The sequence below is a fragment of the Malus domestica genome, chromosome 02 (assembly GCF_042453785.1).
Source record: "Malus domestica chromosome 02, GDT2T_hap1".
Taxonomy (NCBI): Eukaryota; Viridiplantae; Streptophyta; class Magnoliopsida; order Rosales; family Rosaceae; genus Malus; species Malus domestica.
This window is the reverse complement of record NC_091662.1, coordinates 2,955,961-2,969,069: the sequence shown is the minus strand read 5'-3', so window position 1 is coordinate 2,969,069 and position 13,109 is coordinate 2,955,961. Positions and strand designations below refer to the sequence as shown.

Here is a 13,109-nt window from a genome sequence, read left to right as displayed (position 1 = left end):
CTCATTATCATGTGCCATGATTTTGTCTTCCTTTAGCTTTTCTTTTGCTTTGCTTTACCATTTTTGCTTTCCTTTAGTCTGCCTTTAGCTTTTCTTCAATATAACACCATTTTCTGTGGCTCAGATCGCAAAACCATCTTCATGAAAGTTGTTCCTTAGCTCGTGAACTACAACATATCCGAATTGGAGATCCATCGGAGCAGTACAACTCCAGAAATTCAGGTATGATGAGTGATTGTTCGTCATTTGTATATCAACGCGTCAGACTTGTTGTGAGCTTCAAAAACTCCATTTTCTCTTGCTCAGATCAACATACTTTCTTCATCGAAGTTGTTCCTTAACTTGTGAACTACAACATATCCAAAATTGAGATCCCTCGGAGCTGTATAACTCAAGAAATTCAGGTATGATGAATGACTGGTTATTATTTTTCTGTCAACCCGTCATATTTGTTGTGAGCTTCGAAACTCCATTTTCTATTGTTCAGATCAGCATGCTTTCTTCATTGAAGTTGTTCCTCATCGTCTCTTTCATAACATATCAAAAATTCAGAATGAACTAATGGTTAAATATTTCCAGATCTTCGAAACATCACAGCAGCTTCGAAATCTGCAAGAATCCGACTGTCATGTTTGGAGCTTCAACACTTTAATTTCCGTCGCTCAAACAGAAATGGTTCCTTCTTGAAAGTTGTTCATATGCTCAAAAACTATAGGGTGTCCAAAATTCAGCTCCATTGGAGAAGAGCAGAGGTTGCAGAAATTTGATAGATGAAAGGAGGCGGAAGAGGGAGAGAGAGAAAAAGTCTCTTGGGTTGGATTTCTATTTTGGGGCAGATTCCAATTTTTGTAGCACCTTCATTATTGATGAATTGCTTGTACTTTTGTCCATTAAGAAACCTGGGACTTTGGCTTGTTGTTGGATCTATTATAATATGTTTGGGAACATATATAAGTGAATAAATAAGAAGGAAGATTTTGGGCCCTTGTGGGTGTAAAACAAAAAATGTTTATGTTTACCCAAGTGTTTTTGTACAAGTTCAAGGGCATCTTGGGTTTTGTGAACAAAATTTGTTTATTTAGAGCAAGGTTTTGTGTTGAAGCTTTGTAGGTGAAGCTTTGGTGTTGAAGCTTTCTAGGTGAAGCTTTGATGGTGAAGCTTTGTAGATGAAGCTTTGTAGATGAAGCTTTCTAGGTGAAGCTTTCTAGGTGAAGCTTGGATGGTGAAAGTATGTAGAGGGAGCTTTCTAGGTGAAGCTTTTTTAGGTGAAGCTTTGTAGGTGAAGCTTTTTTAAGTGAAGCTTTTCGGGTGGAGTTTTTTGGGTGAAGCTTTGTGGGTGAAGCTTTTTAGGTGAAGCTTTGTGGGTGAAGCTTTTTTAGGTGAAGCTTTTTGGGTTAAGCTTTTTGGAGGTGAAGTTTTTTTTTTTTTTTTTGGGTGAAGCTTTTTTAGGTGAAGCTTTTTGGGTGAAACTTTTTGGATGAAGCTTTTTGGGTGAAGTTTTGGAGGTGAAGCTTTTCGGGTGAAGCTTTTTGGATGAAGCTGTTTTTTTTTTTTTTTTTTTTTTTTTTGGGCGCTTGACACGGTCTTCATTTGCTTGTTTTGTAGTGACTGTGGAAGACGGATTGCTTTCTGATTGAGAAGGGTTCCGGCATCGCTTTGCACCATCTTCATATGGGTAATATAGGAACTTCCTTATGTTTTGATCATGCATGTAGTGATAGAATTTGTTTCTTCTTATTGTAGATGTCAGAGCCTGGAAGTTCTAGTGATGAGGGCTCTTCTAGCTTTAGCTCTAAGTCTGAGTCTGCAATGTCGGAGTCTTCAGGGTCTTTGTTAGAGTCCTGTACTAGAGAAACATTGGATGATCTTCCCAACCGTCAAACTTTAGCTATTGCTAGTTCTTCCTCCATGGCGTTGGGTGAGGGGGTTGTTTTTGATGCCATACCCATAGTTCGCTCTGAGTTCACAGCAGACCATCTAAAGAATAACTTGTTAGATAATGAGAAGCAGGTTAAGGCGCTAAGGCAGTCATGTAATATCCCTCGTAGTGTAGGGATACGTTTGGTACATGATGAAGAATGGCCTTCTGAGCCTCCCCAGGGTCATGTTATGTTCTACACCCAGATATTACTGACTTTAGGGGTGAGACTACCTTTACATCCGTGGTTGCAAAAGATGTTATCTTTGATCGGATATGCACCTGGGCAACTCAATCCTGGTTTCTGGGATACTTTGATTGGATTTTATATCATTTGGATGGAGTGTGGGTTGTGTGAGCCTTCCTTCCATCAGTGGCGTTACTGTTACAAGATGCGCCCAGCAAAATCATGCACTGGTTATGCCGAGTGTGCATGCCGGAGTGAGAGAGAGCGTATTGTGTATGGTAAGAAAAAGGCATACTACACATGGAAAAACCGTTGGTGCTTTCTGTATAATGATTGGGAGTATGATAAGGGTGTCACGCCTGAGCGACGTGTGCTTACTCACTTCCAGACTGTAGGTTGTAACGTATCAACCGTTCGTACTATTTGCTATTTGTTGTGGTCTTTTCTTGCTTCTAACACTTTGCTTCATGTAGTGACGCGGGGCACCATCAAACTGTTTGGGCAGGAGCTATCTGACATAGAGAAGGTGTTGAGGGTGCCCAAAGAGGATAGACACTTAAGCAAGCTACGACCCTTATTTCGTCGGTACGGTTTCCAACCCTTAGTTTCCGAGAGCCAGGGACGATCGAGTAAGTTGTATCCTTCATGTAAACTTTGCTCTTTTCCTTACTTTATTTGGAAAGTTGTATTTCTTATTTTGATTTTCCTTATGCAGTGGAGAAGGTAAGCAAGAAAACAGGGACTAGCACCAATAAAAGGAAAGCACCAGTGTTAGTTCCTTCGGAAGACATCCTACCGCATAAGAAAATTCATAAGTTCCGAGGGGAACCATCCGTTAGACCTAAGTCCCAAGATGGGGTCCTTAAGGGGCCTGCCTTTAGGAAGACTGGAGTCGAGGCCGTTGAAAATGCTGCTGCCGTAGTTGCAGGAGAAGGGAGCCGACTGTTGCCTCCTCCTCTTACTATGGAGCACACTGTCCAGGAAAGTGATCCTGGTTCCCGCCATGAGGGGAAAGGCAAGGAAAGAGCTGGCAGTGTCCCGTGGAAGGACTTGAGGGTTGCCACGCGGCCAAAGGATTTTGGGGATATCAACAATTGCTTGGCAGGGCGTCGATTCGCCTTCGATGAGCTCGGAGAGCCCTTAGCTAAGGATGAATCGGATTGCGACCGGATGTTGAAGCTGTCTTCATATGTGAGTGTTACTTTGTCATTTCCTTACTTTTTCCTCTTTATTATCATTATTTAGGTAGTGATGATCGTCTTGCCATGCAGGTCATGGCCGAGTATCACGACAGACTGCAAGAGGTTGAGCGGTACAAGGCAAAACTGAAGGAGAATAAGCAGCTTGTGGACGAGGCCCGAAGGAATAAGGGACTTTTGACTCAGGCTCTCCAACTGAAGGACGAAACCATGGAGAGCTTGAAAAGGCGAAATGGTGAGAACCTAAGGCTTAAGAAATTGCTTGAGGCAACTAAAAAATAGTTGGAGGTGGCTACCTTGGAGGTATCCAAGGTTAGGGGAGAATTGGATGGTGCCTTAGTTGAGATTTCTGAACTGGAGAAGAGCATTCCAACTGAAAGGGAGGCTGCTGTGCAAGAATACTTAAGTTCTTCGACCTTTCATCTTGCTATTAAACCCTACTGTGCTCAAGAAGCTCGCTTTGAAAAAAGGAAATGGATGGCCGTCCTTGATCGTTATGATGATGGGAGCATTCTTCGAAAATACCACGAAGATATAGATGAGCATCATCGAAAGGGCGAGACATTTGTCCTTGTTGTTGATCCTAGCAGCGAAGATGAGTCTGATAATGAAGGTAGTGCTGATGCACAGACTCAGCATGGTGAAGAGGATCTTGGGGATGCAGAGGATGATGGTAGGACGCGGAGTGATACTGCCAGGGGTTCGGCTTCAGATGAGAATGAATAGCAGTGTCTTTACTATCTGCATGTATTCTGGATGTAGTAGTCTGATGTGTGTATAACATGTGCCCATGTTATAAGCTTGAGAGTTTTGGATTTTAGGTGTTTATGAGTGTTTGCACTATTATTAATGCATGTTTGGCTATGTATGAATAGATCTATTGTTTGGATATAAGCCATTGTTTGGTTGTTCCTTTCTTTGTATAGTCTTGTCGACACATACTTAGATTTTGTTTCGTGTTGGATATATCTGCTTTGAGGTTTCAACACTTGAGTGTTCCATTGCTAGGAATGTAAAAGAGTGAGGGCTGAGTTGGCTAAATTACCTCTTTATTGAATTCATTGCCAAATGGCCTTCATTACATAGGATGCCGAACGGCTATAGCTCAACACTTGTACATCGTGAGTTTATTTGTAGTAGTACTTCAAGTGATCAGCGTTCCATGGATGGCCAAGGGTCTTGCCATCGGAGCTTCTAAGTGTGTAAGAGCCAGGGCGACTGATGCCAATGACTTCATACGGTCCATCCCAGTTTGGACTAAGTGTGCCTTCACTCGGGACTCTGTCGCAGAGTAATCTTTTCTTTAAGACCCAGTCTCCTATTTTGAAAGAACGAGGCTTGACCCTAGAGTCATAATAGTTGGAGATGCGCTGCTTGTAGGCGACATTCCTCAAGTGAGCTTGGTTTCTGTGTTCCTCGACTAAATCCAAGTTGAGGGTGAGTTGTTTGTCATTTTCACTTTGAATGTAGTTCTGGACTCGGAATGTTGCTTGCTCTGGCTCAACAGGGACAACCGCCTCTGTGCCAAAGGCAAGTGAGAATGGAGTTTCTCCTGTTGAAGTCCGATATGAAGTGCGATATGACCAAAGAACTTGGGGTACAAATTCTGGCCAACAGCCTTTAGCTTTGTCCAAGCTGGTTTTCAAAGTGCGCTTGATTATTTTGTTGATGGCCTCAACTTGTCCATTAGACTGGGGATGAGCTGGAGAGGCAAAGCATAAGTTGATGTTGAACTTAGAGCAGAACAACCTGAACTTCTTGTTGTCAAACTGTCGCCCATTGTCAGTGACTATCGCATTGGGAATGCCGAATCTACAAAGGATGTTCTTCCACACGAAGTCTTTTATCTTTGCCTCAGTAATGGTTGCCAAGGGTTCTACTTCGGCCCACTTTGTGAAGTAGTCCACTGCAACGACTGCGTAACAGACTTTGCCCTTCCCTGCCGGCATTGGGCCGATCAAATCCAGTCCCCACTGGGCCAAGGGCCAAGGGCTGATCATAGGAGTAAGAGGCTCTGGAGGGGAATGAGGAATAGTCGCATATCGTTGACATTTGTCACATGAGCGGGATACTTTGATGGCATCCTGGTGGAGTGTTGGCCAGTAATATCCTTGGCGAAAAGTTTTGTGTGCTAGGGATCGAGATCCAGCATGATCTCCACAGACTCCCTCATGTATTTCCCGAAGGACGATTTCCACCTCGGCAGGCGTAAGACACCTTAAGTATGGCAAGCTAAAACCTCGCTTATAGAGTTGATCATTGATGATCAGATAGCGGGTAGACTTGTATCGAATTTGCTTAGCCTGGACTTTATCATTTGGGAGGGTGCCATGAGCAAGGAAATTATAGATCGGGGTGATCCAACTATCCCCCTGTTGTAAGTTGCATACTTCTGCGGCCATGGTGCTTGGTGTTGCCAACAGTTCGACATGAATTTTTCTTCCAATCTTGTCTTCCACAGCTGAGGCGAGGCGAGCCAGGGCGTCTGCATGACTGTTTGCCGCTCGAGGAACTTGGGTGATCTGGTAGTGGAAGTGCTTGAGCAAAAGTTGTGTTTGCGCAAGATATGCTGCCATGGAGCTGTCCTTAGCATCAAAGTTGTTGGTAACCTGGTTGACCACTAATTGGGAGTCACTGAAAATATCAATTTGTTTAACCCCGAGGTGTTTGGCCAAACGTAATCCTGCTAGAAGGGCTTCATACTCGGCCTCATTGTTTGATGCCTTGAATTTGAAACGAAGAGCATACTCCATTGCTACTTTGTCGGGCGTAGTCAAGACTAGTCCCGCTCCACAGCCCTGTTGGTTGGATGAGCCATCAACATACAGACTCCATGCTGAGGTCGTTGATTCTACTTTCTGAGCTTCCGATGGTAATGAAGCTACTGCTTCAGGTGTAGAAGCAATGTCAACAGGATATGTGAAGTCGGCGATGAAATCTGCTACTGCTTGACCTTTTTCGGCTGGTTTTGGTTGGTAGGAGATGTCAAACTCACCCAATGCTATCGCCCATTTGATCATTCGTCCAGACGTGTCAGGACTCTGGAGTATCTGTCGAAGAGGGTGATTGGTAAGCACGATGATGGCGTGTGCTTGGAAATAAGGGCGAAGTTTCCGAGCAGACATGACCAATGCTAGAGCTAATTTCTCAATGTTGGAGTATCGTGTCTCCGCATCTTGTAGGGCCTTGCTAGCGTAGTAGACGGGCCGTTCGACACCACTGTCCATTCGAATAAAAACAGAACTGACTGCTGAAGCCGAAACCGATAGATAGATGATGAGAGTGTCACCAACTTCTGGTTTGGAGAGCAGAGGGGCTTTACTCATGTACTCTTTAAGGTTCCTGAATGCCTTGGCACATTCCTCCGTCCATGTAATGTACTTCTTATTTCCCTTGAGTGCTTTGAAGAAAGGAGCACATCTGTCTGTGGCCTTAGAGATGAATCTGGTTAAGGCTGCCACCTTGCCAGTAAGGCTTTAGATGTCTTTTGAAGTTATTGGCTCTTTCATGTCGAGGATTGCTTTGATCTTTTCAGGGTTAGCTTCAATGCCTCGTTGGCTAATCATGAAGCCTAAGAATTTGCCAGAGCCCACGCCGAAGGCACATTTGTTGGGGTTCAACCTCATTCGATACCTCTTTAGAATTGTGAAAGTTTCAGATAGGTTGGTGATGTGTTGGTCAGCATGTTTGCTTTTGACTAGCATATCATCAACGTAAACTTCCATGTTCTTCCCAATTTGTTCGGCGAACATTGAATTGACCAGTCTCTGATAAGTTGCTCCTGCATTCTTTAGGCCGAAAGGCATGACTTTATAGCAATATAGTCCCCTGTCAGTAGTGAAGGCCGTGTGTTCTTGGTCTGAGGGGTTCATGAGGATTTGGTTGTATCCTGAATAAGCGTCCATAAAACTCAAGAGCTCACACCCTGCCGTAGAGTCTATAAGCCTGTCAATAAGAGGAATAGGGAAACTATCTTTCGGACACCCTTTGTTTAGGTCGGTGTAGTCAACACACATCCTCCACAAGACCTTTTGAAGCGAAAGACTTTCTTTGGTTGGATTTTTCCTAACAAGGACCACATTTGCTACCCATGTCGGGTAATTGACTTCGCGGACAAAGCCTATGCCTTTGAGTTTTTCAACTTCTGCTTTCATTGCCTCGTATCGTTCAGCGTCATAAGATCTTCGCTTCTGTCTCACCGGCTTGATCTTGGGGTCAATACTCAAACGATGACAGATGACATCGGGAGAGATGCCTGGCATGTCCTCGTATGACCAGGCGAAGACTTCAGTGTTCTCTTTCAAAAAAGATATCAATGCTAACCGAAGGGGTGGTGACAATGTGGTGCCAATATTCACCATGCGGTCTGGATGATCTCTTGAGATAGGTACATTCTCCAACTCTTCAGCAGGTTGGGCTTGCTGGGTGAAAGAGTCATCTCGAGGATCATCGGGTTGATTGTTGCTATCAGGAAGATCCAAGTTCGCTTCATCTAGGCTGGTCTTTGTGACTTGGTCATGTACAGACAGGGTTTCCTTGGGTCCGGGCAAGTGTTGTTGCTTAACTGAAGTGTTGTAACATGATCGTGCACTAAGCTGATCTCCTCTGATGTAGCCGTTGCCATGGGGGGTTGGAAATTTCATCAACAGCATATGCGTGGATACCATAGCCTTGAGATCATTGATGCCTGTGCGCCCAAAGATGACATTGTATGCCGTTGGGCAGTCAACCACTAGGAAGTTAGTGGTAATGGTAGCCGTGTAAGGGCCTGTACCAATAGTAAAGGGTAAATGTATGCTCCCTAAGGGTTGCACGATATCACCGGAGAAGCTTATCAGAGGAGAAATCGAGCGATCGAGCAAGTGTTCAGCTACACTGAGTGCCCTGAAAGTTTCGGCAAACATGATATTGACCGAAGCCCCTGTGTCTACGAGGATTCGTCGAACATCAAAGTTGGCTATGTGAGCCTCCACGATCAATGGGTCGTTATGAGGGTAGATGATGCCTCTTTCTTCCTCAGGGTAGAAACATATCGGATCCCAGTTAGGCTTTTGATACTTCCCTCCCCTGATGTCTTCCACGTGAAACACTTGGTGACCAGGCCTCAGAATTCGTTCACTGTTTTTCATGGCCCTATTGGAAGATTCAGATATGGGTGTGCCGCCGCTTATGGAATATATGACATTCACCTGGCGTTGGTTACGGTTATCCCTTTGAGGGTGAAGAAGGAATTGATCAATTTTTCCTTCTCGTGCCAAAGCTTCAATACGATCACGGAGGATGATACATTTCTCGCTATCATGGCCGTTATGCTCATGGTAGCAACAAAACATGCCCGCGTTATTCGGGGGCGTGTAATCTGGGTGCCTCGGCTTTGGCTTTGGTATCAGGTGAGCTATGCTGGGGTAAATGGCCGCGCATGTGGCATTCAAGGGCGTGTATGTCTCATACCTTGGGGTATGGGGTATCTTGACGCGGGTTTGACCCACTGCATTGACTGCCTGGGGGCGAGCGTTATTGTGGCGATACCCTTGGTTATCGGGATAGTGTCCCTTACTCTTTTTACTGAAAGGAGAGTGGTGAGGATGGAAATCCTTCCTCTTGCCTTGAAATTGATATGTCTGTTGATTCGGTGAAGCATTATGCAAGGCATGGGGAGGTGCCACTGCTGTTTGGAAAGTCGAGGTCTTCTCATTTAGGTGAGTCTGGCTTCCACCTCCCACTTGTTGATAAAGGATGGTTGTAGGGGGTTTCTCCTGATATGTCTTTGCCTCAGCGGAGGCATGGTTATAAGCCTGCGCCATCACCTCAGAGTAAGTCTTCCAAGTATTGGCATTGATCATGTATTTAAAGAAACAATCACGTAGGCCTGCCGTGAAGGCTTTGAGGGCAGTCTTGTCGTCTGCCTCGGCACACCGGGAGTATTCATGGCTGAAGCGGCCAGCATACATACGTAATGACTCGTTTGGCTTCTGGCGGATAGTGTACAAGTCATCTGCAGAGTGCAAGCGATCGGTTTGGAAAATGTGTTGGGAAACAAATAGTTTCCTCAATTCCTCAAATGAGTCTACCGTCTCAGGTGTAAGACGACAATACCAATTTAGAGCTCCACTAGAGAGGGTGGAGGGGAAGAGAAGACATCGCTCTTCGTCGGTGTGCATCCGGTATGCCATGGTGGACTCAAAGAGGTTAAGGTGCTCAATCGGGTCCTCTTTTCCAGTATAAAGTTGCAAGCCAAGCTTTTGCTTTGTCTTTGCTTGAAGGCGGGTGTTGAGGATCCTCCTTGTAAGAGGGCCAGGCCTGGGTTGGTTCCAGTCAGGTATTTCAGCCTGACGTTCAGCCTTCAACTTGTTTACTTCCTCAAGAAGTTGTAGGACAAGGGGGTCCTGAGCGGAGTTATGTGTCACTGGAGCTTTCTTTCGTAAATCTCCATCTCCTATTGGAATTAGGAAGGTTTGATCAAGGGCATGTGATTTTTCCCTGGACTCGTTGTACTGGCTTCCAGGGTATGTCTGTCGGAACACCTCTGAGTCCCCTGTACCCTCATGTCTCTTTAGGACTTGTTGCCCCTTCCCCAAATTGGTGGCCGGCTTGGGCCGTGGCAGGGGACCGAGTCTCTCAGAAATCCTTGGGTCATTAATCTTTGAGCTTATATGGATGGAATTCTCTCGACGTTGCTTCAGGAAATCCCGACAATCGCGAAAGACGGCTTTCGATCCTTCTGCCCCTTCAGCAAAGAGGTGTCTCCCTCCACTTCTCATGGTTCGGGTCGAAGCAACTGGGTTAAGAGAAGCCTCATGTTGATTATCAAGTCGAGGGGTAATCTGTTCCCTATCAGGGATATCTATGTCGAATGCATGTGACCCTCCATGTTGGAGGGCACCCAGTTGATGGTTGACTTCCACGGGGGCAACAAGCTCGCGTGTCTGAGCTTGCCTAGCTTCGTGGAGTGTCTCGAAGAGCTTCTCATATTGCTCCTGGAGGACCTCATTCCTCATTGCTATCTTGTTGTTCTGAGCTTCCAACTCATCGACTTTAGCTTGAAGAAGAACTCGTTTTCCTTCCTTCTTTCGTTGTTTCGCACTATGTGCAAGGGGGGTGTCATTCTGTGTGCTGTGGCTTCCTTCGCTTCCCATGTTGGAGAGGGATGCCTGATCAAAAGAAAGTGTACGAATGATAGAAACCAGCTTGACACAGCTGAAGAGAGTAGGAATAAGTGTCGTTTCCCACAGACGGCGCCAAATGTTGATGCACAAAATCAGCGAAGACTTTGGTACAACAGAAAGTGTCAGTTTTTGTGACCTTCGCTTGGTTGCTTCGGTCACTAGTGAGGATAAGTACGTAAATGAATAGAGACAGAGAAGCAAACACAGAATGTACGTGGTTCACCCAGATTGGCTACGTCCACGGAGTAGAGGAGTTCTTATTAGTAGTGAAGGGCTTACACAAGTACAAAGGATCAAGCTCTCAATTTAGTGAGTTCTTGTGAATGATTTAACACAAATGGCATTAGGCCATATTGTGGGGGAATGACCCCTATTTATAGAAAAACTTGTAGCTTTGTCACATTGACATGTGTCATGTTATGATTGGTTCTTGATGTCGACACGTGCTGCGCTCTGATTGGCTTCTAATCTTGACACGTGTCGAGTAGTGATTGGCCTCCTGGTCGGAGGGGAACTCTTCTGGGTCCTTGACAGTATAGCGTTGGCCGGTGCTCGGTAGTTTCGGGATTGGTCAAGTATGGTACAAACAAATCCAACAACTAAAAATACTTATTCAAATTGGTTTTTGTTTTAGCATTATCCCACCACGTCAAACCGAAACAAACCAAACCAAGCTAATTATAATTTGATTTAGTTCAATCTAAGATTGCACCTTTTCATTATAACAGTCAAACTAAACTACTTTAATTGGTTTTTATACAACGATACATATACATTAAAGATGGGGGTATAAATTTGTATTGAACATGCCATTTATGAGATTTAAACTTAAAATCTTTCATTTTTCTCTAAAAAATTGATATTATCTACGCTAAGGGAAGGGGGTGGGGTGGGTTTAGCCTCACAATGGGCTAGCAATAATGTGGTTCAAATTCACCTTTAGCTAAAATTGAGCCTAAAATCTCACTTACCAATAAAGATAAATACTATTAAATCGTAGTACAAAGTGATAAAACCTCACACTTATAAATAAAGAAAACTACCAATAGACGTTAATTTTGGTCCATTGGCCCTCATTCTCATAAAAGAGAAACCAATACCCCCTAAGACATTCGTTTGAAAAAAAAAAAAAAAGGAAAACCACCTACGACGCCGTTTCATGACCTATTTGGGAGTCTGGGACTGTACCGTACATTTGACGTTTCTGTTGCAAAATTCAGAAAACCCCCAAAATCAAACTACGCGGCAAACTGGCACCAAAAATATGGAGGGGACGCCGCAATCGAAACCCTAAGAACCAGAGGGTGGTGCTTCGGCGACCTCGAACAAGTGGAGGAGAAGATCCTGATCTACCCAGCCTTGTCCGACGACACGCGTACGGTAGTGAACTCAGTGGAAGCCGAGCTCACCAACATGAACCTTAAATCCATCTCCGCCAGGTCCATGCCCGACCCGCATACGCTCCTAAGGTCCTCTCACCTCCTCCAGGTAAATCACACCTCTCTGTGTTTCTCGTTAATTTTTTCTTTGGTTGCTGAGAAAATAGATAAAGAGAAAGAAAAATGTGGTCTTTCCTTTGTGTTTTGTTATCAAATGGCTTGGGTAAGGGACGTTGCTAAAAGCAGTATGGAGGATTTTTCGAGGAATTTGAGTCGTCGGCGGCTTTTGATGCCTGACGATCCCTGACGACGGCCACAGCTGTGGAGTACTCTCATACCCCGGCAATCCCTGACGACGTCGTTCCTGGAACTAAGGTACTTTCTGCTTCTTGATGCCTTCTCAATGCTCAGCTTGTGTTTTATATTTAATAAGCTAGAGATATCTTTGATTGTTCACTTTTTGGATTTTGTATATGTTCAGTTTAGTATTCAAACTGGTACAAAATTGAGCTAGATTATGAAAAACAACGGAAACCACACTTTCGTAGAACTTAGTGATGAACACTGTGTGCTCCGTCTTCGTTTATGCAATCTTGAAGTGAATCCACATCCAGTAGGAAAATTAATAATTTCGTTTATTTTGTATCCCATATGGGACATTAGCTCAACACTGCACTGGAAGACCCCGACAAAGTTTTTAATTTTGACAATTATTATGAGTACTTTTTTCATGAAACTCAAAATGAATTTCACAAGAAGTTTTATGGGTCTCTCTAGTCCCACTTTCTTAAGTGATTCAGGGAAAACAGGTGCATAGATAAAGGTCGTATTTTGAGTTAACTGAACATCTTTTGTTTGTCCTACTTTTTGATCGGCAGGTCTGTTTGGAAGGTAAAGTTACTGTACGTAACGGAATAGTTTGTTTGAGTCCTAAAGTTGTGACTGTGTTGGGAGGTGTTGTTCAATCACTTAACGAAGAATGGCAGATGAATACAAAATATTCCGAGTTTTCACATTCATCTTTAAGGATTTCACAGGAAAGTGATGGTAACGGCCCCTCTCCATTTGAGAAGTTGCAAGTTGGGGCAGCTAAAAGTCGGTTTCCTGAGCAGGACAAGTTTTCACATCAGTATTCTTGAGCTATTGATTTCATAATATTAGTTTATGTCTTTTAACATAATGTTAAACCACTCATTATTGCTATTGCATGCATATCTCATGGGCAAGATGCAATCATTGGCAGATTACTCTGATGTTAGC

At 44.2% G+C, this 13,109-nt stretch overlaps 1 protein-coding gene and 1 long non-coding RNA gene across 2 annotated transcripts; both read left to right on the top strand.

Annotated features, from left to right (window-relative positions):
• On the top strand, positions 1-984 carry LOC139188367 (uncharacterized). Its single transcript, XR_011571764.1, has 3 exons — positions 1-222; positions 307-404; positions 580-984. It is a non-coding gene; the product is annotated as an uncharacterized lncRNA (long non-coding RNA).
• A 1,598-nt stretch (positions 985-2,582) lies between these two features.
• On the top strand, positions 2,583-3,696 carry LOC108173238 (uncharacterized). The gene is made up of 3 exons (XM_029098268.2): positions 2,583-2,734; positions 2,821-3,296; positions 3,377-3,696. Coding segments are annotated over exons 1-3 (687 nt in total). The 5' UTR covers positions 2,583-2,733; the 3' UTR covers positions 3,587-3,696.
• The last annotated feature ends 9,413 nt before the right edge of the window (positions 3,697-13,109 follow it).

Excerpts from the sequence above, each read along its gene's own strand:
- LOC108173238 (XM_029098268.2), top strand. Across the intron at positions 3,297-3,376 it reads TGTTGAAGCTGTCTTCATAT|GTCATGGCCGAGTATCACGA; the intron begins GTGAGTGTTACT and ends CTTGCCATGCAG.